This window comes from Erpetoichthys calabaricus, chromosome 16 (genome assembly GCF_900747795.2).
Source record: "Erpetoichthys calabaricus chromosome 16, fErpCal1.3, whole genome shotgun sequence".
NCBI classification, from domain to species: domain Eukaryota; kingdom Metazoa; phylum Chordata; class Cladistia; order Polypteriformes; family Polypteridae; genus Erpetoichthys; species Erpetoichthys calabaricus.
Window position 1 is genome coordinate 50,066,420 of NC_041409.2, and position 27,945 is coordinate 50,094,364.

General features: G+C 40.0%; 1 protein-coding gene across 1 annotated transcript in view; it reads right to left on the bottom strand.

Annotated features, from left to right (window-relative positions):
* Positions 1-27,945, bottom strand: part of stard9 (StAR-related lipid transfer (START) domain containing 9) — a 248,461-nt gene that overhangs the window by 12,782 nt on the left and 207,734 nt on the right. Inside the window, exons 22-30 of the mRNA XM_051919739.1 lie at positions 26,462-26,900; positions 18,170-26,308; positions 17,483-18,085; positions 15,249-15,437; positions 10,976-11,159; positions 9,663-9,803; positions 8,739-8,853; positions 418-566; positions 102-166 (exon numbers count right to left, since the gene is read on the bottom strand). Of these exons, the coding sequence (XP_051775699.1) occupies positions 102-166; positions 418-566; positions 8,739-8,853; positions 9,663-9,803; positions 10,976-11,159; positions 15,249-15,437; positions 17,483-18,085; positions 18,170-26,308; positions 26,462-26,900 (10,024 nt within the window). The remainder of the gene's footprint in view (positions 1-101; positions 167-417; positions 567-8,738; positions 8,854-9,662; positions 9,804-10,975; positions 11,160-15,248; positions 15,438-17,482; positions 18,086-18,169; positions 26,309-26,461; positions 26,901-27,945) is intronic.

Genomic DNA, 27,945 nt, shown 5'->3' on the forward strand with positions numbered 1-27,945 from the left:
CCAATTAAAAAATAGAAGCAGACACAATTTAAGCAGAACAAAAGGTGCAACTAGTAGCTCAAGACAGAACTAATTGGTCCAGAATTGATAGGCCAACTCACTTCCAACCACCAGCAGATTTCCCATTCAGCAAGTTCTCCACAGTTCCTCCTGAGGCTGCCAGAACCTGAAAAGTAGAACAGACGGTGGTGAATCAGCACAAGTCAACCATACAGTGTAATGAGGCTCAAAATCATGCCCAGAAATTACAAAAAGGTGGCAGTGGGCATGCAAGAAAACGTATTAACCCCATCAGAAATTACTGACCGTGTCAGATGCACATTTCAAGAAAGGAGATGGAACAGATTCCTCAGCAATTTAGAAATCACAGACCTTAATTATTGAAAGCTAATATGAAAAAAGTGCCAACACTTTTACCTCAGCAGTCACACTGGCAATTGTCTCAGATGCTATATTCCGATATGCTGAATATCCAGAGAGCTGGGGTATAAAGGATGAGGAATTGGCTTTGATGTTTCCATTGGGAGGTAGCTGACCTCTAGGAGGCACCTCATTGAGATTAATATCTGGGGAGGAGAAGACTAAGCATTAAGTGCCAATATGCATGTCCAAGATTTCAAAATACAACTTACAGCACGTCCAATTACATTCAGTTTTGAACTACAAGTTGTCTGCAAACAGAAATTAATTTTCAGATTAATTTTAGAACTTTAGTGTCCATACTGCCAACATAACATACAATTTAAATAGCACTTGATTATAAAATAACATTAAAAATATAAAAATGAAATCAGCATCTACCAGATGGTGAGCAAAAAACATAGTGTTCAAATTATGGCATGCACATTGACATGGCCTTCATGACACACTCATCTATTCTGATAATCACAGCATTGACTTATGAAGACTTTATTCCATACCATATGCAAAGTCAGCAACAATCTTTGCCGTATAATCAGAAGGGTTTCTTGGCTTCAGTGTATCAGCACTGCCAGTAAAAGGCCATGTTTTCAACAATTGTTGCATTCTGCATTTCAAGAGAGCACTCCTAACAGGATATTGTTCAACAAATCCCTCACATGTCAACTTGAAGGAACCTGTATGACCATACAGTGTGACGATCAAAATATGCTGTTCCAATCAACACGTAATGTCTTCTCTCCAGAAGAACTAACAAACTGAACTAACAAAATGAAAGAAAATGTGCATAGGTTGCTCATACAAGCTTTCACCTGACTACATCTTCTTCTTCTTTCGGCTGCTCCTGTTGGGGGTTGCCATAGTGGATCATCTACGTTGTCCGCATATTGATTTGGCAAAATTTCACACCTGACTACATCTGCTGCTGCTAAAGCCAGACTGGGCTGCTTACTGTGCACAGGGCTACTTTTTTGTGCAGCACCCTATAGCTTCTTACACTGAAAAGGCCATAACCTTCCATCAAGCTCTTAGTACTTTCTAATATTTAGGGTTGTAATTGGTATTGGTACGAAAGTATGCATATACATCGCCAAGCCTGATTGGAGAAGCTAAAAACTGGGAAAGGCAAAGCATGTATGCAACAAGATGCCTAAAGGTAGAATTTTCATATGATGCTTATAGACAATACCTTTGATGTATTCCAATTATTTTCATGGCTATCAATATTGGCTCATACAAATGGCCCACTCATTTTGTACTTAAACTGGAGTGAGGGTTTCTAAACCAGGCTGTGATACTGTAACATAAATTGCTCTCCATTATAGTGATTGTAAATCTGTTTTTTTTAATTCTGACCTTAATTTTGGGTGGATTTTAATGTAACTAATGGATTTCTCATACCTGATCATTTTTGTTGTTCTGATGATGACGTCAGTACACCTCCTTCTTGGAAGTTATTTTTGGCATGGCCGTTGCTATGTCAATTTTCACGGCACTCGACGTCATGGCTTACCCACTTTACAAAGATAGTGTAGCCTACATATTAGTATTCCAGCTTTGGATTTCATTGCTATTTTGTACATTTTTGTTAGAAAAGAAGAAGCTAATAGCTTCCAAGAACATTTTACAATTAGGAATTTTGCTCTTGGTTTTTGTTTTTGCATTTTGGGTTTTAATAATCAAACTTTTTGAGCTCTTGCCCTTCACCTGAATAACAGTGTGCCCATTACTTTTCATGCTTTCATCTCCTGGTCATTTCTTTAAATTCCTCTTCATTCACTTGTCAGATGATATGAAATTTATGCAAATAGAGAGGCATTTTTTGTTCATACCAAGGAAATAAAGATGTTCTTGTACCATGAAGCATTTTTTATCTACCTCTTTATCTGTTGGGTATGGTAAACACCATTTAATAATAAAATGATTGTTGGAGACTTTTCATCATTTTGATAACATTCATGGGCTGGGACAAATGACAGTGAGGCAAATTTAAGAAATGACACTGGATCCATCCCCAGCTATACACATGTTAAGTGACTTAAAGAAATTAAGTCTCTTAAATTGTACACATGTGGAGAAATGTCAAGCCTCCCTAGAGCAAAGATAACTGAAGTCGCCTTTACATGCCGTGTAGTACGGGTTTCTGGTCGATTTTAAACCTTTATTACTTTAAGCGAATTGCTTCTTCTAGTGTACTGCCAACCTCAATAAAACTCTTTTGCATTCCTTCATTTAGTCTGTAAGTACCCAAAAGCATTTATTAGGTAAATTTGGGTAGGAACAATGATTTTGTGTAAATGTTTTATGGACAATACTCTGTTTAATTCTATGTGTCTGTCTAGATTGTATCTTTAAATTGTATTGCCACTCAACATGGAGGAGTGGAAAGGAGTTCCTGTACACACAGGAAGTCATTTCTTATTGGCCATGTTAAAGGGTGTATGGAAACTAACCAGGAAGAGGGAAAACAAACATGTAGGGCAATTGGTGAAAGCCAGTGAGGGGATGAAGGAAAGTAAAATGGCAAAGGAGTTACGGTTTCAAATGGAGAATTATATACTGAAGTGGACGTTGAGGAAGGGTACTGAAATGATCTTCTGAAGTCAACATAGACTAATCTAGTATTCACCTTCATGGGAAAGGAACAGATAGAAACTGTCTAATCTACAGTATTTTAAGGCTGTTCTTCTTCAGCCTATGGTAGTCTGGACTTTATGTACTGTATGTCGTAAGTGTTACTGGGGTTTTTGTTTATTGAATGTCTGTAGCGTTATGTAATCACATATTACACATATCATGATATGTTCCAAAGTATCTTGGGGTGTGTTACATAGGCATCAAGGTTATTATAGTTAACGAAAACTAAAATCAAAACTGAAACTATTATTAAAAAAACATTTTCGTAAACTGAAATAAAATCCATCCATCCATTTTCCAACCCGCTGAATCCGAACACAGGGTCACAGGGGTCTGCTGGAGCCAATCCCAGCCAACACAGGGCACAAGGCAGGAACCAATCCCGGGCAGGGTGCCAACCCACCGCAGGACACACACAAACACACCCACACACCAAGCACACACTAGGGCCAATTTAGAATCGCCAATCCACCTAACCTGCATGTCTTTGGACTGTGGGAGGAAACCGGAGCGTCCGGAGGAAACCCACGCAGACACGGGGAGAACATGCAAACTCCACGCAGGGAGGACCCGGGAATCGAACCCAGGTCCCCAGGTCTCCCAACTGCGAGGCAGCAGCGCTACCCACTGCGCCCCTGAAATAAAATAATTAACAAAACTGAAATGAAAAACTAAAACTAAATGAAACTATTAAAGTAGCTGGGAAGACTAACTGAAATAAAATAATAATTTACTAAACATAACTTTAGTTTTCGTTTTTGAATTAATTTTTTTGCTGTTAGTTTTTAACTCTTATAACATTTAACTCTAAAACTGAAAGCCATCCACCACGAGCCGCCCGCACGTATTCATCCAATGATCGGTGACTGGTGACAGAGGGCGGCTGTTAACTTAGCGTTTTATGTGTCGCCTTTCTCTGCACTTGTTGTATATCAAGATGTAATTAAAACGCCTGAAATCGGAGTGTGCTGCTCAACAAAAACTTTACCGTATGGACAGAAAAATCACGAGTGAGTAACGTTTCAGTTTATTTCTCAGGTGCCTGCTTTTTGTTGACAGTAATTCACCTGCCACTTCACACTCAAAGTATACAAAGTATAGAGAAAGTATAGTAATCATGAAAAAAATTCGACCTCGACATTTTGATGAATCTTGACGTTTTAAGAGTCCGAAAATACAGTTTTTTGGAATTATGTCTGTGTGTGTGTGTTTGTGTGTATAAACATGATATCTCAAAAACGCAACTAGATAGATGGATGAAATTTGGCATGTGGTTGTTATACCAGAATTGTAGATGTTTATTAACTTTTGGGCCAAATCCATCACCCTGAAGTGGTATACTTTACCTGAACACATACTCTAATTTTTTTTATTCATGCAGCTGCAGAGTCCAATTTATTCAACTTTACTTTTATAATAATTGTTCAATATATTATTAATTTTATTTGATTTGTTGTTGATGGTTCTTTAATGTACATAATATAATCCTTGTCTTGTGGTTCAAATATCCATCCCCATATCTGAGTACATGAGAAAGTCTGGGGAGACCACTACCGATTTTTGAAAATAAAATGGAACTGATCGAAAGACTGACAAGGTCATCATACAAGATCAGTATATTCTTGCTGACCAACCACTTTTGCTTTAAAAACGTCGTTTAACAATGAAGCAATACAAACCTTGTAAAATTCCTGAGTTGGCAATATCTCTCTTGAACTACAGGTAAGTGGGGGAAGAGAGTCTGCCAAGTGGTGAAAAGCCAAACATATTAATTTGTTTTTGTATTTATTCTATATTTATTAATTTTCTTTTTTTGTTCATATTCATGGCTCAAAATACCTGATATTGTGAAAATAGTCCAGTAGCAGAATTATTCTTTATAATATCTGTTCCCTGCGGTGGGTTGGCACCCTGCCCAGGATTGGTTCCCTGCCTTGTGCCCTGTGTTGGCTGGGATTGGCTCCAGCAGACCCCCGTGACCCTGTGTTCGGATTCAGCGGGTTGGAAAATGGATGGATGGATGGATAATATCTGTCCCCATTTTTTCAATGTTTCTCTCTCTCTCAAAACAGATAGTTGTAATATCATATTCTTTTTGTTCTTAACATCAGCCATATCATACATATTGCATACCAGGGATTTTTCCTGCCTTACATCCAAACCTGCTGAGGTAGGCTCCAGGTTCCTGTGATCCTGCTCTGGATAAACAAGTTTAGATAATGTATAAATTGTTCTTAATCTCAGATGCTGTCTATGTCATTTTGTGCCTGTCCATACTCTTATTACCTGCTATTGCTCTGCTCATTATGGGTTTACTGTTCTTATGGGTGGGCTATTCAAGTCTCACTGCCCCTAACGTTCAAACTACATGCTTGTTTTTCTTTGTTTCCCTCAATACAGCTATGTGGGGTCTGCACACTCATTCAAGCCTAAGACCCCTGTTCTTCCTTAACCCCCGTGATTTTCATGGTCACACCTGTCAGAACACAGTAGAATCTCCTTTTATTTTTTTATATCTTTTCAGGCCTGCAGGTGCAAAATTCTGTCTATAAATTGTTTGTGCCTGAGATGGAATCAGAGATCAATATGGCACGTAGAAAATAACAAAGCCCAGTGTTTGAGATTTTTGAATGTAATATTGAAGGCATTCATTATAAGCACATAGTTGTTGGCGCAGGATATGTTGTGTGCTGTAGACATTTAGAGTAAAAAACCCTAAAACCTTAAAATTCACCTAGTTTTCATTACAAATTGGTCCATTCTGGGCATTGAAAGGAAAGAAAAAAAGTGGCAACAATCAGTGCAGATTTGTTCAGCACAAATGACATAGAAAATATTTTTAAAATTATAAAATTGTGTAAAATTGTTTATATTCAGTGCCTGGTTTTGATTATGCTTGTTTTTATCAGACAAAAACAAAACCAAATAGTAAAGAGTGTTGTGTAGTGTAGTAAGCTTCCACTAACATTAAATTCATATTATATCCAAACCCATTAAGTGTATAGTTCTGTCTCATTGTGACAAAAAAACTAAACTCCATAGTAGCTCTTTAACCATACTATAATTACTAAAACTGAAACTAATATATATAAAAATAAAATAGAAATGTCTTTGTAAAATAAAAACTAAACAAAAACTAAAAATACACGATGAAGGAAAACTAAAACTAAACTGAATTTCCAAGTAAGGTCAGAAAAAAATATAGAAATAAAAACTAATATAAAGAGGCAAAACTATAATAACCTTGATAGGAATGTTTTGAATGTACTTGTTATGGCTTTATTTATTTGTGCGCTTTTAAAGGATGCTGACCCTCTTTCTTTGTTTATGAGTATTTTTATGTCAGCACTTAGAGGAAACACTAAAGTGGCAGCAATTTTCCCTTAAAATCATTTTGAAAAAAAAAAGTGAGGTAATTTCAAATACATTATTGAGTTTTTGAACTTGCTAAGTAATTCTTACCTCTACCACTTGCCACCCACCCACACTAGGAGGCTCTATAAGATTTCAGGGCTGTTTTGTGATAGTGATTGTATATTCCGAGTGAAAGCAGGGGGTGGCAAACCCAAACTATCAGATGTCCAACTCTGCTTTATTCCCTTTAGCTGCAGTTGAACTACAACTATCTCAGCTACCATGCATCTTAGATGTAGGTATGGACTATAGAGCAACCCCAAACTTATAGAAGTTAAAAATATAGTTAAAATTATATTTTAATAAAGTTAAAAATATGTTATAAAGGAAAAAAAAAAAATAAAAGGTTTAATGTCCACACAGGTGCCACTAACTATCATGTGGAATGGCTGGTCCATTTGCCCTTAGACTCTTCTTTCAGGAGTCCATTGCTCACCTTCCTTTAATGCTGTCCTCACAGCTTGACTTGCCTGCCTTCCCTTTGCCATTTGAGCTCTCATCATATGGTTACCTCCCAATTCCAATCTTAATGCTGCATTTGAGTAGGTGGGCTTATGAACCACTTCATGGTAAGCCCTGACAGTCACTTCGTGGAACTCAAACATTGTGTAAAATACTTGGATTTGCACTTTAACAGCTCTCCCTATTGGTGTCAGCAGCTCCTGCACCGCTATACTATACTATATAGACAGGGCCAGATGTAATCCAGAAACTTTAAGTCCAAAAATACTGCAGTGAGACTCTACCCTACCCTACCCTATAGCATCTTGGGTAATTCTTAACACCATTAAAAAGAGTTCCTTTACTTAATGTGCATTCAAGTCTAGAGTAGGCCTGTATTGCTCTTTTAGTGTCCTCGTTTCTCATATTTGTAGACAGGACACAACAATCCAGAGCTCTATGGGGTTATTTGAAGGGTAATTTTAACAATGTGCAGAATTAGGTGTATTGGTGATGCTAAATTGGCTCCTGGTATGCGTGTGAGTGTGCTCATTCACTCTACAATGGGATGGTGCCCGGTCCAGGGATTGTTTCAGCCTTGCACTTGATGCTAGCCAGGACAGGTAGCTTTATCGCAAGTCTACTCTGGAAAAATGGGTTTAGAAAATGGATGGATGGATAATCTTATTAAAAGATGAGAAGTACAGGATAAACAAAAAGTTCAAGCTTTAATGCTGCATTTATATGTGTTAACAGAGTATTAGGAACTCTGAGTTCTGACATTTCACCTTCCCACGTTAGTGTGTTGAAGTGAATTCCTTGTTGGACTATTCAGAGAAATGAAAATGGTTCGTAAAAAAAAATTGAACATGAACTGTTTATTTTTTCATGTAAATAAACAGCAAACTAATAAGCTTATCAAATATGTATCATTTTGCTCAAAATGTGATTTGACCACAACAAAATGGCATATCTGGCTAGCTAGGTTATATTTTTTTAAATTTGTACAACTGACTAAGGTGAAAGGTCAGTATTACGTCACAACTTGGAGAATTCAGGTAGCTGACTTAGAAACTTGCATTTACCATCTGACCAATAGCATGTGAACATAGTATTAGTGTGTTTCTATGAACAATGAGGAAAACCTAAAATGAACCATTGTAGCTTATTTATTCATTCAACTGTTGTTTTTTTATGTTGCTACCAACAGGTCAAAATTATATAATGTATAGGGAGGGCAGCATGGTGGCACAGTAAGGAGACCTAGGTTCATTTCTTGGGGCTCCTCTGTATGGAGTTTGCATGTTGCATGTGTGGGTTTCCTGGCACAGTTCAAAGACATGCAAGTCAGGTGGATTGGTGATGCTAAGATGACGCTAGTGCACATGCAGTACATGGGTGTTTTCACCCTGCCATGGACTGGCACCCTGTTTAGGGATTTTCCTGCCTTGCATCATACTCTTGTTGGGATAGACTCCAGCCACCAGCTCAGGATTAAGTGGGCTTAAAAATGGTATAGTACAATGTATAAGGATTTAGAAAACAGGATAACATGGATGGTTTGCACTGCAGTTAATGTTATTGTAATACAGGGCACCTACCAGTAGAGGGCAACAAAGCACCACCTACGCTCCACCTACAGACAGCAGTATTTCCTTGCTTCATTTGTTATTTCAGCATCTTTATCACTTCAACCAAAAATGAAAATCTCAGATGAGAGAGGCATGTAACACTGAAAGGCTCTTTTGTTCATTTATAATTCACTCTTCGGAACATGTGATGCAGGGTCTCAATTTGAAAGCAGTACAAAGTAATTTGTAAAGCTCAGAGTACAAAGGTGGGTGACTCACCTTGCACTGAGAGTCTCTGGTGCCCTGTGCCTCTGATTGGTGACCGACCTCTTGTCTCTATACTTGGCTGCTTGTCATCCAGGAATCTCTGCTGATAGAATACAGTGACACACATTAACACTGGTATCGTTTAAACTTGTTGGTTCCACTGATTTACTTTTAATCCCAAAGTTAAAAGCCAACCTGAGTCTTCTATCAACTTTATTTCCGTATCAATTAAAGTGTTTGGATTAGTTTTACTTGTCTACAACTTGATTACATTGCTCAGGGCCACACCTGTCTTCTTTATAGGGAGATGCTGACCACAAACACAAGGGGCACCTGAGTCAAAACATGATGTTTTTCCAGAGTGTGCCATGTAAGGATGCAAAACTGGGAGGTTTGAGTCCCTGAGTGATTTCTTACCTGTGAAAGTATACCTCCTAATAAGGACTTCATTAAGCACTTTAATGTCTTTTTGGGCAACAGACCTAAGACTATAGCTTGGGTGTTTGGCGGATAATAGGCAAACTGCACAACAACTGTAATAATAATAATCAATATTCACTGATTATATAGCACCATTATATAGCTTCATGGTAGACTATAAGAAATAATTTCTCACTAAGGGAAAGTTAATTCATTCATCTGTATTCTAAGCAGAGTTACACAGTTTGTCAATGGCTGGTTATTGAATGCAATAAATGTTCAGCATCTCTAGCAGCAGACTGAACTCTGCTCACTGTGTGTATCCCCTACAACTCCACAGAGGCTTAACTGGGACTCGATGGGTAAGCTATCTGCATTGCGGGAGGATCACAGGACATTTTAAAGCTTGTTTTAAATTCTGAAAATAACATTTTTCATCACAGATCTGTAACATTTGGTGCTCAGATAAATGATGTTTGAATTCTTCCTTACCTCGGCTCTATGCCGACTTCCATCAGGTGGGGCGAGGGTGTGGCTGCTGTTATAGCCTGAAGTTGGACTTGAAGACAGGCTGAGGCTGGAGCCGGTACACAGAGTGCTGCTGCTCATATGGTTCCTGAGCTTTAGCTCATCCTGAGAGACAGTTTTAAGTTAATAAAATGCACAAATGTGGAACACACAAAGGCAGGAACACAGTCTTCCAAAGTCAAATGAAGGAAACAATAATAATATCTGTTTACTCTCCAGACCCGACACTTTCCCTTTTTCAAGTCCTCGATTGTGTCCACCAAGTGCACTACTTTTCCAGCACCACAATGAACACTCTGTAAGTCTCAGGTCTCTTGACCCTGGTCTTTTAGTCCACCAAGCTCACTTACTGACTTAAGAATTAAAGACACCTTGGCCATTAGATGAACTGATATTCCTTATTACATTCTTTAGTTGCCCTCAGAGATTAAGCTATAATCTGACAAAGAACATAATGAAGGTACAGCCACAGTTGAGGTTGATGGACAAGGTGTATTGATTGTAGGTGGGATGGCAACAGAAATTTAGCTTAAGTCAGTTACCTTTTTATTAAGGAAGACAAGAAACAAGGAAACTCCTTTAAGCGTTACTACAGAACAGATTACATCAGTGGTGGAGACACTGATGTTCAAAGTTGGAAAAAGAGCTCTGGAAAAGCCTGTGAGTGCTGGCATTCAAATTGGCTTGTATGGATGTTCAGTTTATTTTATAATTATTATTTAACATACTGTTAGCACCATTTCAGAGGAGCATTACTACAGTTCTACAATGGAATTCATTTCTAATGTTGTGCTTGCTCCTGTGGTGCATTTCATGATGCAGTGGTGGCTGGGTTATTTAAAGGAAAGCCACATTCACTTTAGTACTTTGTTTATTCATTGGCTGAAACTGGCTAGCTTCTTTTGGTGTTTTTTTCAGTTTTCTTCTGTTTATTTGATTCAATTTCTGTATGTACTGAACATTTTTGGTTTGTGTGGTGTTTAATGTTAGTGATTTGGCTTGTCTGTTTCTCTTTTGGAATCTGCTTATCATTTCTCAACACTGACAAATAAAAAAAATAATCCACTCTGTTCAATAGCTCTTCAGATGACTGTGTGTGCATGATACTAAGTGGTAATTATGCACTTTTCCAATAAGAATGTTAAATTTCATTGCCTGTAAGCACAGTGATAATTTCTCCTCTACTCCAAATCTGAATAATATAAGTTGATAAGTAATAAATACTGTAGAGTACATTCATTCCTATGCATGCTTTGTTGTGCTACTCCTGTACTCACCCTGAGCAGCTGTGAGAGGGTCTGCTGTTCAAGACGCCGCTTCTCCTGTTCAGTCCTCTCTCTTAACCGGTTTCGAGCACGAGCAATTTCTGTTTTAGCCTCCTCTCTTGCCTTTCCATAATCCCGGATAAGTTGCTCAATGTCTGATGGGCACTGTGGTGGTGTCTTCTTGGGCTCTTGAATCCTGAATAAAATTCACAGTAAAACTTACAAAGAATTTCACTACAAAAATACACGTGTAGTTTGACATCTCTGACTTTTTTAAGATGAACATCATTGTGCAAATTTGTTCAAAAACTCAAAAATTGAAATATTTCTCAGGGGAGGTTTGCAGCTAATTTTTAATGTTATATAATTAGACTCTCTTCACTTATCTTTTTTTTGATTAATTTTCTCAATTTCTGTCATAATCACACATTGGTTTTCTCCAAACTAGCTTAATTCATAGCTTGGACAACAGACTCCTTTGACCTTATTTAGTTTACCAATATGCACTTGTTGTACAGTGTTTGTCCTGCCATAAAATTCCTCTAGGGCAGTGTTTCTTAACCATGTAGGTCACATATACAGTATTTATACCCATATTCTTCAATGATTGTTACCACTTCTCTCTCTGATGTTTGCACTTGTTTTGTCAAGTTGGACCTGTCCCCTAAAACTCCAACGTTCATGCTCACTTCACCAAAGGTGCACACCAACCCTGCTAATGTTCTGATGCTAGCACTTTCCCCCTTGTTTAATCAAGGGCGCAGCTATTGTGGGCTGAGAATAAAATTAGAGAGTAAAAACTGGTTCATGACACCATAAAGGTGTCGAGCCCCGGGTTAACAACGTCTGCCACCAGTACTGTTAGCCAACAGGGTGCTGGCAGAAATTGGGCTACTGTTAGCTGAAGAAGGGGGGGGGGGGGGGGGGGGGGGGCTCTGTGTAAGATGTGTCCGGAGGCAGGAGGAGTGGAGGAAGGTAAAGAGAGTAGAACTGAGAGTAGGAACTTTGAATGTTGGCAGTATGACTGGTAAGGAGATAAGAGTTAGCAGATATGATGGAGTGAAGTAAGGTTGATATATTGTGCGTGCAAGAGACAAAATGGAAGGGGAGTATGGCCAGGTGGATCAGAGGTGGATTCAAATTGTTCTTTCATGGTGTGGATGAGAAGAGAAATGGGGTGGGGGGTATTCTGAAGGAAAAGTATGTCAAGAGTGTTTTGGAGGTGAAAGTCAGACAAAGTAATGATTATGAAGCTGGAAATTGGAGGTGTGATGATGAATGTTGTTAGTTCATAAGCTCCGCAAGTTGGATGTGCGATGAAGTAGAAAGAAGATTTTTGGAGTGAGTTGGATGAAGTAATGAACAGTGTACCCAAGGGACAGAAAGTGGTGATTGGTAGGTATGGTGTCAAGGAGGAGAATGAAGAAGGTCAGATGATAGTGGATTTTGCCAAAAGGATGGACATGGCTGTGGTGAATACGTATTTCAAAAAGAAGGAGGAACATAGGCTTACGTACAAGAGTGGAGGAAGATGCACACAGGTACATTACATCCTATTCAGGAGATGAAGACTGCAAAGTGGTGGCAGGGGAAACTGTAGTTAAGCAGCATAGGATGGTGGTCTGTAAGATGATGATGGAGATCATGAAGAGGATGAGAGTGAGAGCAGAGTCAGGGATCAAATGGTGGAAGTTGAAAAAGGAGGACTGCAAGTTTCAGTTTAGGGAGAAGGTGAGACAGGCACTGAGAATTACCAGACAGTTGGGAAACTACAGCAGATGTAGTAAGGGTGACAGCAAGAAGAGTGCTTGGCGTGACATCTGGACAGAGGAAGGAGGTAAAGGAAACCTGGTGGTGGAATGGGGAAGTACAGGAGAGTACACAGAGGAAGAGGATGGCAAAGAAGAAGTGGGATAGTCAGAGAGAGATGCAGAAAGTAAACAAGAGTACAAGGAGATAAGGCGCAAGGTGAAGAGAGAGGTGGTGAAGGCTAAAGAAAAGGCTTATGATGAGTTGTATGAAAGGTTGGACACTAAGGAGGGAGAAAAGCACCTGCAGACAGAGGGACCAAGCTGGGAAAGATGTGCAGCAGGTTAGGGTGATAAAGGAAAAAGATGGAAACATACTCACAAGCGAGGAGAGTGTGTTGAGCAGATGAAAAGAGTACTTTGAGAAGCTGATGAATGAAGAGAATGAAACAGAGAGAAGTTTGGATGATGTGGAGATAGTGAATCAGGAAGTGCAACAGATTAGTAAGGAGGAAGTAAGGACATCTATGAAGAGGATGAAAAATGGAAAAGCCGTTGGTCCAGATGACATACTGTACCTGTGGAAGCATGGAGGTGTTTAGGAGAGATGGCAGTGGAGTTTTTAACCAGATTGTTTAATGGAATCTTGGAAAGTGAGAGGATGCCTGAGGAGTGGAGAAAAAGTGTACTGGTGTCTATATTTAAGAATAAGGGGGATGTGCAGGACTGCAGTAACTACAGGGGGATAAAATTGATGAGTCACAGCATGTAGTTATGGGAAAGAGTAGTGGAAGCTAGGTTAAGAAGTGAGGTGATGATTAGTGAGCAGCACTATGGTTTCATGCCAAGAAAGAGCACAACAGATGCGATGTTTGCTCTGAGGATGTTGATGGAGAAGTAGGTCAGAAGGAGGCCAGAAGGTGTTGCATTGTGTCTTTTTAGATCTGGAGAAAGCATATGACAGGGTGCTTCAAGAGGAGCTGTGTTATTGTATGAGGAAGTCAGGAGTGGCAGAGAAGTGCGTAAGAATTGTACAGGATATGTACGAGGGAAGTGTGACAGTGGTGAGGTCTGCGGTAGGAGTGACGGATGCATTCAACGTGGAGGTGGGATTACATTAGGGATTGGCTCTGAGCCCCTTCTTATTTGCAATGGTGACGGACAGGTTGACAAATGAGATTGGACAGGAGTCCCCATGGACTATGTTGTTTGCTGATGACACTGTGATCTGTAGTGGTACTAGGGAGCAGGTTGAGAAGACCCTGGAGAGGTGGAGATATGCTCTAGATAGAAGAGGAATGAAAGTCAGTAGGAACAAGACAGTATACATGTGTGTAAATGAGAGGGAGGTCAGTGGAATTGTGAGGATGGAAGGAGTAGAATTGGCGAAGGTGGATGAATTTAAATACTTGGGATCAACAGTACAGAGTAATGGGGATTGTGGAAGAGAGGTGAAAAAGAGTGAAGGCAGGGTGGAATGGGTGGAGAAGAGTGTCAGGAGTAATTTGTGACAGACGGGTATCAGCAAGAGTGAAAGGGAAGGTCTACAGGATGGTAGTGAGACCAGCTGTGTTATATGGATTGGAGACGGTGGCACTAACCAGAAAACAGGAGACAGAGCTGGAGGTAGCAGAGTTAAAGATGCTAAGATTTGCACTAGGCGTAACAAGGATGGATAGGATTAGAAATCTGGACATTAGAGGGTCAGCTCAAGTTGGACGGTTGGGAGACAAAGTCAGAGAGGTGAGATTGCATTGGTTTGGACATGTGCAGAGGAGAGATGCTGAGTATATTGGGAGAAGGATGCTAAGGATAGAGCTGCCAGGGAAGAGGAAAATAGGAAGGCCTAAGCGAAGGTTTATGGATGTGGTGAGAGAGGACATGCAGGTTATGGGTGTAACGGAACAAGATGCAGAGGACAGAAAGATATGGAAAAAGATGATCCGCTGTGGCAACCCCTAACGTGAGCAGCCGAAACAAGAAGAAGAAAAATAATTTATGCTTTATTAGAAAAAAGAAATTCCTAATCAAACAAAACTATTTCTATCAAGCTCTTAAGTAACATGTCCTCCTACACACTCTCCACATTGACTTACTGTATGCTGTCCATCAGCTGTGCTCCTAAGAAGAATGTGTAAGAGCTGGTGTAATGCCAGCACCTAAAGAGCTGGTGTAATGCCAACACCTGATGAAGGTATCAGTATGCAACAAAAGATTGTTAAATATTAACATGTTTTTAACAAGCAGTTTAAAAAATATGGCAAACAATGCAAGAGTCAAAAATGACTGGAGAACTGCTATTGGCTTTTTGACTAGATATCACTCTTCTGTTAGCATCATTACATTCTTTCTTACAAACATTCCTCTAAGTTATTTGTAGCTGCAGGGATTTACAGGGCACTCCATCTCTATTGCCCTAATCTTTACTTCTTTAACTTGTACAAAAGCTGCTCATGGTTTTTCTTTGACCATTTTATCTCTCACTCTGGTCTCATTCACACTGAAGTTAATATTATTGGTGGAGACCCCTGACTTACCTGGTGCTGTCAACCACAGCCTGACGAAGTTGCTGCAGGTATTCTCTACGCCTGCTGGGCATATCAGCATCACGAGCCACCTGTGTTGACAGTGTTGAATGTTTGGTTGGACTCAAGCTGCGTGTTCTCCGACAGTGCTGTAGCCTCATTTCCCGCTCCTTTCGCAATCCTTCAATATTTTTCATGTGCCTTTGGAGCAAGCAAAATGAGCAATTAAAGGACTCGATTCAGATGTTTAGACTGTTTTCATGTGTCTAACTTCTGGTTAAAGCAACATGCTATAGAAATGGTGTCTGTCTGCAGGAAGTTTCAAATACCAAATATCTACACAGTGTACCCTGCTTAAACAATTTTATCCACTCTGTTTTCAGTAACAGGGTTGTATAACCCTGTCAGAACCTGGGCCATTTAATAGACTGGGTAGGTTTTTGCTTGGCTCCTAGTTATTTCCTGGATAATCTGTTGTTCTCCAGAATCCAACAATTTGAATACACAAGCTTAGAAAATGGATGAAAATATAACTTATCATGGAATATTCAAAACTATTCATTTGTTGTTAGTTCTGTGACAGAGGGTACATCACCAAACAATAAGAGCTCCAACTCCTGCATAATACACTTTGGTCAACGCAGCAAAAGAAATGCCGAAAGTGCTTTGAACCAGCAGCTCTACAGACACCCGGTGATCCAGCTGTCATTCACACACTACACCCTGAATGTCCATTCAAATATAAAGAATCATCATGAAGGCACTATTGGTGTGGGGACTAAACTTAAGATGTACCTCTCTAGGAGTGCTTTAGCAGGACAACAAAATGTAGTTTTGATTTTTTTGACTTCCAAAATTCGTTTTTCTATGTCCTCGCACAGATTTCATTATTTTTCTTATTGTTATGTAAACCTAATGGTCTAACGATGACAACCTTGTGTTGCCATTTTGCAGTTTCTTCTCTGTTGTTGTTGCTGCTATTATGAACAGTTTTCTGCTTGTTTATAGTAAAGGCATTTGTAGCCAAGCACTTTTTTTTTTTACCACATTTAAATGTGTGATGTCACAACATAGTTAGAATTTTTTAAAACTCAGGGCTTCATGCCCAAGATTTGAATTGTCATTATTCTAAAACATATTTTGTTAGTGGAAGTTTAAAGGAGCTCCTCCTGTGAATTGTTTTTGCTTTGTTCTCTTAAACTGTGATTTTTTTAATCAATTTTGACTTTTGAACTTTGACGATCATTTTACTAACTACCTTAATGACCAGCTATTTCTTGACTAAGAATCTGGCTGACCCTTCACTGTTTATTTCCTGGATGGACTTCCTCTGTATTATATCATCTGATTCATGATACCTCTAATCATGGTCAAAAGATGGTCAACAAAACTGCTTTTGTAACTGAACTTTTTGTCAATTTTCACAATGAAATTTAATCATATTTTAGAACACAAAAACCTGAGAATTTTTCTTTTTTGAAAAATGAGAGGGGACCATTCATTTATTTTAACAATTTTTTTCAGTTAGCCAATAGCTAAATTGTCCTTGTATACCATGTAGATCATTTTTCAAAGTTATCAATGTTGTCTTAAGTACACTTCCCCTTCATTTCTATTGTTGTCCTTGAATATACAGTATGACCTACTATTTAATCGTAAAAAGAAACTCTGCTGTATCAACTTTATCAATGTGTTGTGATTAACTGATTACCTAATTGAGGTCCCAAAGCAGTCAGCTTTGTTCAGAAACAAAGTGATCTAACTCACTAAACCTATTTTATTGACTTGGGCATTAATCAATTTTTTATTTCATTTTTGTTAATTTTATTAATTCTATACATTCTGAAAATTTGCATATCGTCAAATTTCTATCAATTTCTGAAATTGCCTACCACAATGTTAACATAGAAAGTGTATTACAGTCAAAAGGCAAGTTAATCATTAACAGTTAAAAAAGTAACCTTCATCGACATCATGAATTTTAAGCAATTTTCAGATATCAAGACACTACTAGAATCCATCCATCCATTTTCCAACCCGCTGAATCCGAACACAGGGTCACGGGGGTCTGCTGGAGCCAATCCCAGCCAACACAGGGCACAAGGCAGGAACCAATCCCGGGCAGGGTGCCAACCCACCGCAGCACTACTAGAATAGACATTCATTTTTATGAAACAATTTAGTTGGTAGAATATAACTAATTTGAGTACCCGCTTAGAACATGAAGATTACAATTTTAATTTTACCTGTCATAAAGCTGCTGTTTAATCTGTCCAACAGGCACTTCATCTCCTGAGTGGAGTACCTTCAGCAAAGCATCTGTCTCCCCAAGGCTGTAGTTCAGTTTGGCTTCTGTGAGCTCTACAGTCAGCTGATGTGGATTCATCTCCAGATGCACTGCTGCCATAACTTGTGCCCTCTCCCGTCGCAGAACTTCTATTACTCTGACTCTGTCTTCATTCAGTGTCCTTAGCTCTGAACTACTGCCCATGAGCTCTTCTTGACCTGATTTCTTCAGTTTGTGTGTCAGAGATTCTGACACAGGGAAAGCACTGGAGCTAGATAAACTTGATGGAGGCCGATAGTTAACACCTGACCAGTGGCTGAACTTGTTGTGAACCGGTAGGTCTTCGGGCACCCTACACTTTAGATGTATTTGTTGAGGCTGGGTCAAGTTTTCATCTTGTAGTGGTTTTATGTTTAGTAGGACCTCCGTGTTGCACTCACTAGGAGCTAAAGATACTGCATCATCATCCAGAAGCTGAATGGTCATCTCACTGTTTTCTGAAGGTGTGAGAGGAGAAAAGGAATCACATCCATTTGGAGAAGTATAAGCACTGGAATGGCCTCTTCTGTGCTTAGCATTTCCCCCTTTCTCTTGAGGACTAGAAGGACTAAAGGTGTTGGGTTTGTGTGGAGTCGATAAGTCAAACTGATGATGTGTCATATAGGATGATGAAGTTGTTTGCCTGAAAGAATGTGGGAGACTTACACCTGTAGGCAAATGCTTTTCTACTCCATCTGGGATAGTGCATGTCTGAACAAATTGTGAATCACTTTCAATTTTAGTAGACCGCCATCTCTGACTACCTCGCACATTTGTTTCAATGGTTCTGCCCACTCCTCTGTCAACGTTTGCTCCTTTGGAGGATTTAAGCATGTCCTTGTTTTTATACAGACTACTGTATGATTCTGTTAACATTGCATTTCTCTCTCTGTCTCCATGCCAGGAAGAAGAAAAAAAATTCTTTTGCTCATGAAATGAATCATCACTCGTATTTGGGAGTAACAGGCATACAGAGGATTTGCTTTTCTTGCTATGGCTACTGACTCCTGCTTCCAGTGTTAGAATAGGAGAGGAGGCACGATCAACCATCCTGGTTTGTTCAGAATCAACATTATCCCTGTTGGGAGAGTTGGGGTAGTGTTCAGGATCTACTTGCAACTTTGGTGATTTCTTAATAGATAGCTGTGGACAACTCACAGAGCTGGTCTGAAGCTGAGGGCTTGGAGAGCTAGACTGACCCAGTGTGCTAGAAAGCAGCATAGGAGATGTGGATCCTCGGCCAACTAAGTTTGCCTGACTGAGGCTATTACAGGCCATGTCCACCGACTTCTGTGAAGAACTTGAGTTTGAATAGCTCAGATCAGTAAGGCTCTTCATCTTAACGCCCGGTTCCCAATCTCTTTCTTTCACTTTCAGTACTACATCTTTATTCTCATGGGTTACATCTATGAGATCGGGAGAAACCACTTTGACTATCACATTAACTTCTTGTGGCATCTTTGAGAGATCTGCTGATAAAAATTCGCTCACTTTGGTGTTTAGGGGTATATCATCAGTCTGTACGGCAACATGTCCCACAGTCTGGGTATAGCTGTCGCGCTTACTACTTCTATTATATGTGGAGTTACAGGTACTTACTGTAGATAGGCTAGGACTAAAGTGGTTGAGTGGCGGATCCACAGTTCTTAAATTGTGGAGATTTCCCAGAATATCAGATGTGTTGTGAAGCAGCTGGGAGAGATGGATGGATATGTTCTGCAGGCTAGTCCATGCAGCAGGTTGTGGACATTCAGTGGCCTCTTCTTTCCTGGACGCAGGAACCTGGGTGCTGCTGCGCCTATGCCGACTCGCTTTTCTCATTCTATTGTCTATCCGTGTCTGGGTGCCCTGATCACAAGTTATTTTTTTGGTACCTTCAGAGGAAGATTTTACACTTGACTCAGGCTCAGAAGGGTACAAAAGCATGATTTCATCAACTTGAACTGAATGACCATCAAGGGGATCAGAATCTATCTTGTATGGTGAGATCCTGTTCTCTGAATAGGCACTATCTTGGCATTTGGGGTTAAACAATTTATTATATTTATATCCTAAACTAAAGGAGTCTTGTCCCTGAAGGTCCTCAACACTACTTAAAGTGCTTGACAGAGCTCTTGCATAACAGCTCAAGTGGGAGTACAAAGGGGAGTTTTGAGCATTTAAGTCATTGTCCACGCTTGAACATTTCTGTTTGCATTTGTCTTGAGAAAGTGGCTGGAACATTATGTCACTGGCGCTTCCAAAAATATGTTGCTTCCAGCTAGTTTTGCTAGTCTTTTCCTGCTGCCATGCATGTGTATAAGGATTAATGTCACTAGACCCAAAATGAAGTGACTCCTTTTGATCATGTAAGTGGCGCCAACCTCTTTCTTGCCTGAAGGATTGTCTTACAAATCCCTCACTGGGAGTCAAAGGAGATGTCATTCCTTCATCAGTGCTATCAAGCTCTATTGATGTCCCACCTAAATGGCATGAGGGTAAAGACTTTGAATTTGAATGTTTCCCCGTTCTGCAAGGCTGTATCCTGGCATTTTCCACCCAGCCCAGTCCACGTGACCTGCTTGGTCTCATAGAAGAACTCCTCAAAGTATAGCTTTCACCACCTTCTTGTGAGGAGCTGTCTTTAGAATCTTGAGAAGATGAGCTGGATAAATCACCAGATTCTGGAGAATGCACCTTCATTCGCCTAAATCTCTGTTTCTTCTTCTGCACGTCAGCTGTGCTGTTCCTCTTTCCATCATTCTGAATGCTTCTCAGATTGCCACTTTTGGAGTACTTTCTCCTTTCAGACTCAATAAAGTGCAACTCAATACCTGAAAGGGAGCACAGATCTTCCAATGAGCTGCTTTTATGAGAGAATGCTGGAGCTGCTGTGGTATCCTTGTTCATATTTACCATTTCAGTACTGGCTGTATGGCAGACAATAGATGTTTCCATATAATCAGACTCTGCTTTGGGCTCCAGTGTAACAAGGTGATTTATTTCAGACTGGGGTTGATCTTGACTTAAAGTGATTTGTGGTTCTTCATGTTGGAGTAGGTCACTTGGAAATTTGGGAGAAGCAAAGGAATTGCCATTGGGGGATGTAGAGGCACTTTCAGAATGTGGATTAATTTGACTTTGAAGCTTATCTGAGTTTTTAATTAAAGGTATATGAGCATTATATTTCTCTTCTAGAACAACTTGATTAGCAGATTCTTGAATACTGAAAAACTTGTTCAGGGTGGCCTCATGGTCAACAGACTCTTCCATGTACACTGTTCCAATTAAGTTTTTGTTAGTTTCCAGGGTTTCTCCACATGATGGGCATCCACTTTCAGTTTGTGCATGTGGTTTAGGAAGATCATCCATTGGTAAGTTGTTTTCATCATATTGCAAATCCCCTACAGAGTCTGCCTCAGACTTAGGTGAGATTGTGTTTGCCTTGGAGGACATATCCAGTAGTGCAACAACTTTATCTATAGAACAGCCAGCTTCATCTTTGGGAAGGTGGCAATTACCTTGTCCCATTTCTGCCAAAATATCTTGAACTTCTGCACTTCGATTTGGAATACATGGAAGTGGTTCGTGCAAACTATTTGGAAGAATACATTCAATCTCTTGAAAAACATGATCAAGCGAATTTGACATCCGTATATCAAAATAGTTTTGTGTTCTTGGAACAATTCTGTCAGTCTCTGATAAGCAGGTCTCAGTTATTTTCTCTTGTAAGCTTTGTTTGAACAACATATTCTTGTCATTTACTCCCTCAACAGATGACACTGGATAATCATCTCGCTTTTCTGAAAAATTACAGATATTTTCCAGATAATTCCCCTCTGTTACAACCGAAGGGATGCTCCCCCTAGATATAATATTTGAATACAAACTGCTACTGAACATGTTCTGTTCTTGACTCTGTGATAGTAACCCTTCATACCAACCCTTATCCTTGGCTGTGGAAATTGTGTTGGATTGGCATATGCTGTCCATGCTGTGAGCCATTTCAGGGCCATGACCACTTAGGCTGCTTTCAGACTGTGCTTGTGAACTGCTTTCTACAGTTACTGTTAAACCAAACAGACAATCAGGTTTTACAGTCTCTGGAGCATTTTTCTGATTGATATGATCAAGATTTCTTTTGTGTTCTGGCACAGGAAATTTAATTAAATCAGCACCATGCTTTACAACGGCACTGGCCATGCAGTCACAGTCTGTATCCTCTGACGCTGACTCACAGGTAACATGTTTGTCAAGTTTCCCATTAGCCGTTGGACAATCTTCTCTATTTATTTCCCAAGATGTGTTAGGAATCTGACACTCAAAGCTGGATGTGTTTCTGATCTGTACATACTTCAGCCTGTTTGACAAATGGTGATTGTGATTCTCTTCTTCTTCCTCCTGGTGAGGCGACAAATGGTGATTATGATTCTCTTCTTCCTTCTGGTGAGGCTGTAAGACACAATCATTTAGTGGTGCAGTGTACTCCTCATATGACTTTTCGTTCTTTTGCACATTTTGTGGATCCCAGGTATCAGACTGAAAGTAAGATGAATCATGATGGTGAAAGGCACCATTAATTAAGTCCCTCCTAACATAGTTAGATTCATTACCATCACCTAATTTAATACAGATGTGCTCCTCTGAATCAGGTTGAACATCTGAGGTTATACCAGGATTTGTTAAAAGAGCATATGATGTCGCTTCTTGCTCATTGTTATCTTCTACCATTGGAAGATTTGTATGTCTTGCTCTCCCAGGGGAAACTGTTTTTGACTCCCATTCTTGGCTTTGAATATTGAGTGCAGGTAATACAGTCTGGTCTTGTACTCTGTCTATGTCACAAACTTTCATCTGATGATCACTCTTTCCATTCTTACTATCTCCAGTTTCCAGAAATGTACTGAGGTCAATTTGCTCATTGGACATTTCACCATCACGCATATTAGGCATTGAACATCTGCTATTTTCACCTGTATCCAGAGATTCTGGAAAATGGCTGCCACTAGTCTCTTTGCAATACACTGAGTTTCTCTGAAAACCTTCCAACTCACACTCTGTATGCAAATTTTCCCTGTCACCACTGACCCTGGTAAGCTCTTCCAGACCTTGTCTCAAAGCAGCAACTTGACTTGGATGGAGTAATTCATTTACATCACTACTACCTTCTTGGTTTGATAAAGAGTTCAAGGTCTTCTGATTATCATTTTGCATACTGTCATTACAGTCTAAAACAACACAATACACTGTTTCACTGTTGTGCTTTCTGCCAATTTCATCAAAAAGTTGAGTACGATCCAATTCCGGTTGATGTTCCACAGTAGTATTGACATCAGTATTTATTATGTGATGAAGACTTAACTCTGAATCATTAAATGTTACATTCTGTAATTCCAGTTCCTGTTCAGTAATGCCCTCAGTGTTAGATGTGATCAAATTTAACTTTGGTATAAACAGTTCTTGACAGTTTGCAGAGGGCTGTTCTGTGATCAAGCTTTCTTTCTGAAGTACACAATTGTTGTCTCTTTGTTTAACCACTTCAGCTTCACTCTTACCCTTCCAAAACCTCTCAGTACCAGAATTCTCATTAAGCTCCAGCTCACCAGTCTCCCGTTTACTGATGGATTCACCTGGCTCCTCATCAATTGCACTACTGTGTGTGAGTGAGCAACCTATGACACTCTGTTCACCAAATGCGTTACTTCTGGAGGAGTCTGCTTTCTGAATAATACATATGTCATTGCATTCAAGTTTGTTCATTTGTTTGGAATATGTGTCATTAGGATTATCATTAGACTGTTCTTCTGTTTTTGTACCACTACCGCTTTTGAAGATAGCTGAATCTGCAAATGTAATACATTTATGGTCAACCGCACCTACTCCCTGTTTTAGAGTTTCATGGATATCATGACTGCTCCAACTTTCCTCTTGCAATTTAACATTGCATTCAAAACTTGAGATTTTAATCTGTGGCTTCATGAAGGACACATTCTTTTCTTTGTTCTTGTCCATCATACCAGACAGATCAGCTGAGGCAACAACTCCATAACCGTCATAATTCTCACCAAGAGAAGTGACCAGGACAGTAATCATTTTTTGGTTTTCAAGATCTGGTGCCATATGATCAGTTGATGGCCTTTTCACTGATGTCTCCATCACATTCAAAGTCTCAGGTTCTCCTTCATGACCTGCTAATTCAGCATCCCCAATTAATGCTGTCTTTTCTGCATAAATGAAACTTGGGACAGTACTGTTGCTCAAATTTATCACTGTGCCATTTAGATCCTCTGTTCCTCTTGAGTCAAGGTTTAAGTTTGCATCATAATGTTGGGACAAATCCTCATCTACTTCATTATTAAGAGCATCAAAATTAGAATGACAGATGGCTATAGCTGCTACAACATTTGGGGCTTCCACAGAAGGGGGCTGGGGTTCTGTGGTGTATCCACTCTCTAACAGCTGACTTGCAGTTTGGATTTGTAGATTTGGATCTGTATGGAGTCTATTGGAAATAGGGTGGCTGCTATCGGATATATAGCACTGCGTAATGCTGCTATTGTCTGGTGAGGTAGGCTGACTTAAATCCATGCTGGCTGTTTCCTTCATGGTAAGGTCCTTAGATTCTCCAGCTGGAGAAATTGGTTCCTGAATGGTGAGCAATCGATCACTGGAAGCCATATATTCTTGAACTGAGCACACACTGGAGTCATTGTTAGAGGCTTCCTGGTCTGCACAGTCCTCTTGTATCTTTACTCTTACATGTGGCAGATGCATGTCCTCAATTGCTGCTTCATTTTGAGATTCTAAAATCCCATCCTCCATCACTCCAACGACTGATGTGTGCTGATGCAAGACATCTGCTGCAAGGAAGGCATTTTCTTTGGGGCAGCATGAGATATTCTCACCTTCGTTAGAGTGACAGGCATCTAAACCTGGTTCAGTTTCAGGTTTACAAGATTTATTAAAAATTTCAGGTGAGCATACTTTTGAATGGAGAGAAGTAGTGGACTGAGGCATTTCTGCAGCTGGCTTTCTATCACCAGATGCAAACACATTTGCCAACACAACTTCAGCTAATTCTGAACTGAATCTTACCAGAGCTTCATTACATTTTGATTTGTTCTCGGGAAGGCACATCTGAACAAGACTGGTTGAGTCTTCACTTATAAAAGTTGTGCCACTTATAAAAGTAGGCTGGATTGGTGTAGCAGTGCTTTGCAAAACTGACTCTGTGATGAAAGAGTCTAGAACCAGCACTGAAAATGAATCTTTTTGTGGCTCACTGGTAGACTGGCCATTTACAGAAATTTGATCAGAAAACAAGGTTGTTCTATGACCTGTCAAACTCTGTATAACAGGGTCGTCCATATTGTGGTTTCTGGGTATCTGCATTAAACTCTCCACAGAAAGTTCCTGATTTGTGCATATATCTTGTAGTTTGTTTAAGAAGCTTTTGGATTCAATAGGTAGACTGCTTCCTTTTTGCTCAAGACGTAAATCGTTACACAAAATGGGCTCATTAGTCCAAGAAATGTGCTCCTGATGTTTTTCATCCAGAAAAGGGAATGTTTTTGTCAGTCTCAGTGTTTCACAGCTGTCTGAGTGGAGCTGTACTAATGTGTCAATGCTTTCGGGCACTGGGCTATGATGCTGCCAGAACACCTCGGTGGGCATTTCATCGGTAGCTGTGTTAATGTTAAATGGCCCCAAATCCATTATCTTCTTGGTTCTCCAAGTATCTAACCTGCCCATCAGATTGCTTCGTCCCGCTTTAATCAAGCAGCCTTCGGGCGAGTCACTATTCCCATATTGTATCAGTCTTTGCACATCGGCTTTGGATCGCCTTGTATGTTTTCTATTCTTTGCTTTATAATCATTACAGTGATTTTCGGCTAGGGAATCCTGAGAAATCTGGCTGTCATCGCTCTGAGAAGCACTGTGCTCCTGCTCAGATCTCTCGTCGTCTTCTAATTTTTTTGTCAGTGCTTTAGTGTAGGCAGAAGATAAAGAATCCAAGGAGTACTGGCTATCCGTATCTGAGCACGTCTGATTATCATCTATCTGATCTTCCTTATAGTCCTTCAGATGTTGCTTTACTTCAACCAGCTTAACGTTGTTCCCCAAAACCTCTGCACTGTGCCATTTCCTAACATCTGTAGGCTTCTCAATCTGGTCTAAGGTTTCAAATGAGGAAGTTATTTTGGAGAGTTCAGCCTTGTCGGGTTTTCTTTTCAGGCTGTGGAAGACTTGAGAGATTTCTGTCCCTGAGCTCTTTATTGGTCCACGTGGAATCCCCGTTTTTTTGAATATCCCAGAAAGGGTTTTTTTAATCTGCACAGAACGGGCAAGCAGCTTTTTGACCCGATCAAAACCTTTTGAGTGTTTTTTAGAATCTTTTTCTTTTTCTAAACTGGGTGATTTCTTGGATTTTGTCTTTTCTTTGTTTGTACCAAGTTGTGACTGTAAAGCTGCTGATGAGTGGATTTTTGGTCTGATATTTGATCTGGCTGTGGAGCCGGGAGACCTCCTTTGGAAATCTTTAAGCACACAAGTGGCAAAATTGGGCACAGACAGACTGTGATTTATCCCTGTAGTGCATGTTAGCTTACATCCAGACACACAGTGAACGCAGCTGCAGCCATGGCCTGTTTTACTTGAAGTCCTGTCCAGAAGGCATTCCTCAGATAGACTTTTCTGTCGAAACTGGGATCTCCAGTGGCCTTGTGAGGTAGATGGTTCAAATGACTTCTTCTGTTTCAACAAGTGGCTGTTAAAAAAAATTAAAGCAAAGCTTCAGAAAGATGTTTAATTACATTCAAACTAAAATCATTGCATATATGAGATTTCCCAAGGCCCCTGAAATGCCAAGAAAATCCTTCCCCAGGATGAAGACTTACAATTCTGAGGTGGCCTTTATTACCTGTAAACAGGTGCATGGTGGGAATAAAGCCGGCGCAGCAGGTCTGATGAGAATGAATGCCTCCTCTGGAGAGCAGGAACAGAGCCTTTAGGCATCATGGTCTCCATGGAGCCAGATGTATCCTTGGCAAGCATGCAGGCAGCCTCCAGCTGCTGTAACTCCGTCTTGGCCTCCAGCAGATGCTGTTTCTTTGCGATCCTCTCCAGTTGAAAACAGAGCCTCTTTCTCCTGATCCTCTTCTCTGCCCTTTTTAGAGCATGCTGCCGGAGTAACTCCTGCTGGACCAGTCTCTTCCTGCCCTCCATCAGGCTGCTCTTCTCTTCTGAATTCTGTACCTCAGCTCCTGATGGGAGGTCCTGGTCTGTCTGCACAGCAAGGTCTCTTTTTTGCTTTTCTAAAAATTTCAGACGCTGTTGCTCTTGAAGCAGCCACTGCTCAACTGCAAAGGAAAAAAAGTTATCAAGCTTGGTCTTAGGAATAACTTGTTTCCAGCAAGAATAAATCCAAGATGCAACAAGTCAGTCAGAGCTAAATGGATACTTCATTTTCAAAAGACTAAAGGTCAACATTGTGGGCCTGACATACTGTATCCTGTAGCAGTTCCCCTAACGTAGTCCCTTAGACAATATTCAGTGATGAAGATGAAAAATTCTAACAATGCCACTATATGGGTGCTTCTGCCATTATGCAGATAACAGAAACAAAAGAACTTTAGGTGAAAATCAATTGGTGGAAGACACCTCAGTAAAATCATAAATAAATAATGGCTCCATCACACTTTCAAGGCAAACAGCCCCAGGAATGGAGTAAATGAGTTCCCCTGGATGGCCTGGACATTCTGCCCCCCTTAATCATCCCCTGTCTCTAATAGGCTAACTTTCTCTCACCCCATCACCACCTCACAGCTAATGTGTGGATACTGGCACAATAATGGCTGCTGTCACATCATCCAGGTGGGTGCTGCACATTAGTGGTGGTTGAAGTGGTTCCTCACTCACTATGAAATGTGTTTGAGTTGTGAGAATAGCACTACATAAATGTTATTATTATATTATTATTACTCACACATGTGCAGAGACAGTAAAATAATAAAATACAACAATCAGGGATGTACTCTTTCCATTATATTTTTTTTAACAGGCCTTCTAGTTGGCCATATCTGCTTTGCTGCTAACCTGTCTCCTGAGAGAAATATACACATACAACATATTGACTCCACTTTTAAGACAGTGAATGAAAATGAAGATGATCAGGATGATACAACATTGCTATAAAAATCATTGTGTGTAGGCAAGTGCTCTTCAGGCCCTATGGTTTATAACTTTATATCACCTACAGTATTTTCAATAAAATTTTCTCTACTAGCAAGCCAATTTATTGTTTGAGGAACTCAGTTGCCCACAATTACCACTGAACCAGAATTTCACATCTGCATAACTTGGTGGCATACATGGATCCTGAACAGGCTTGTCAGGCCCAGGGGG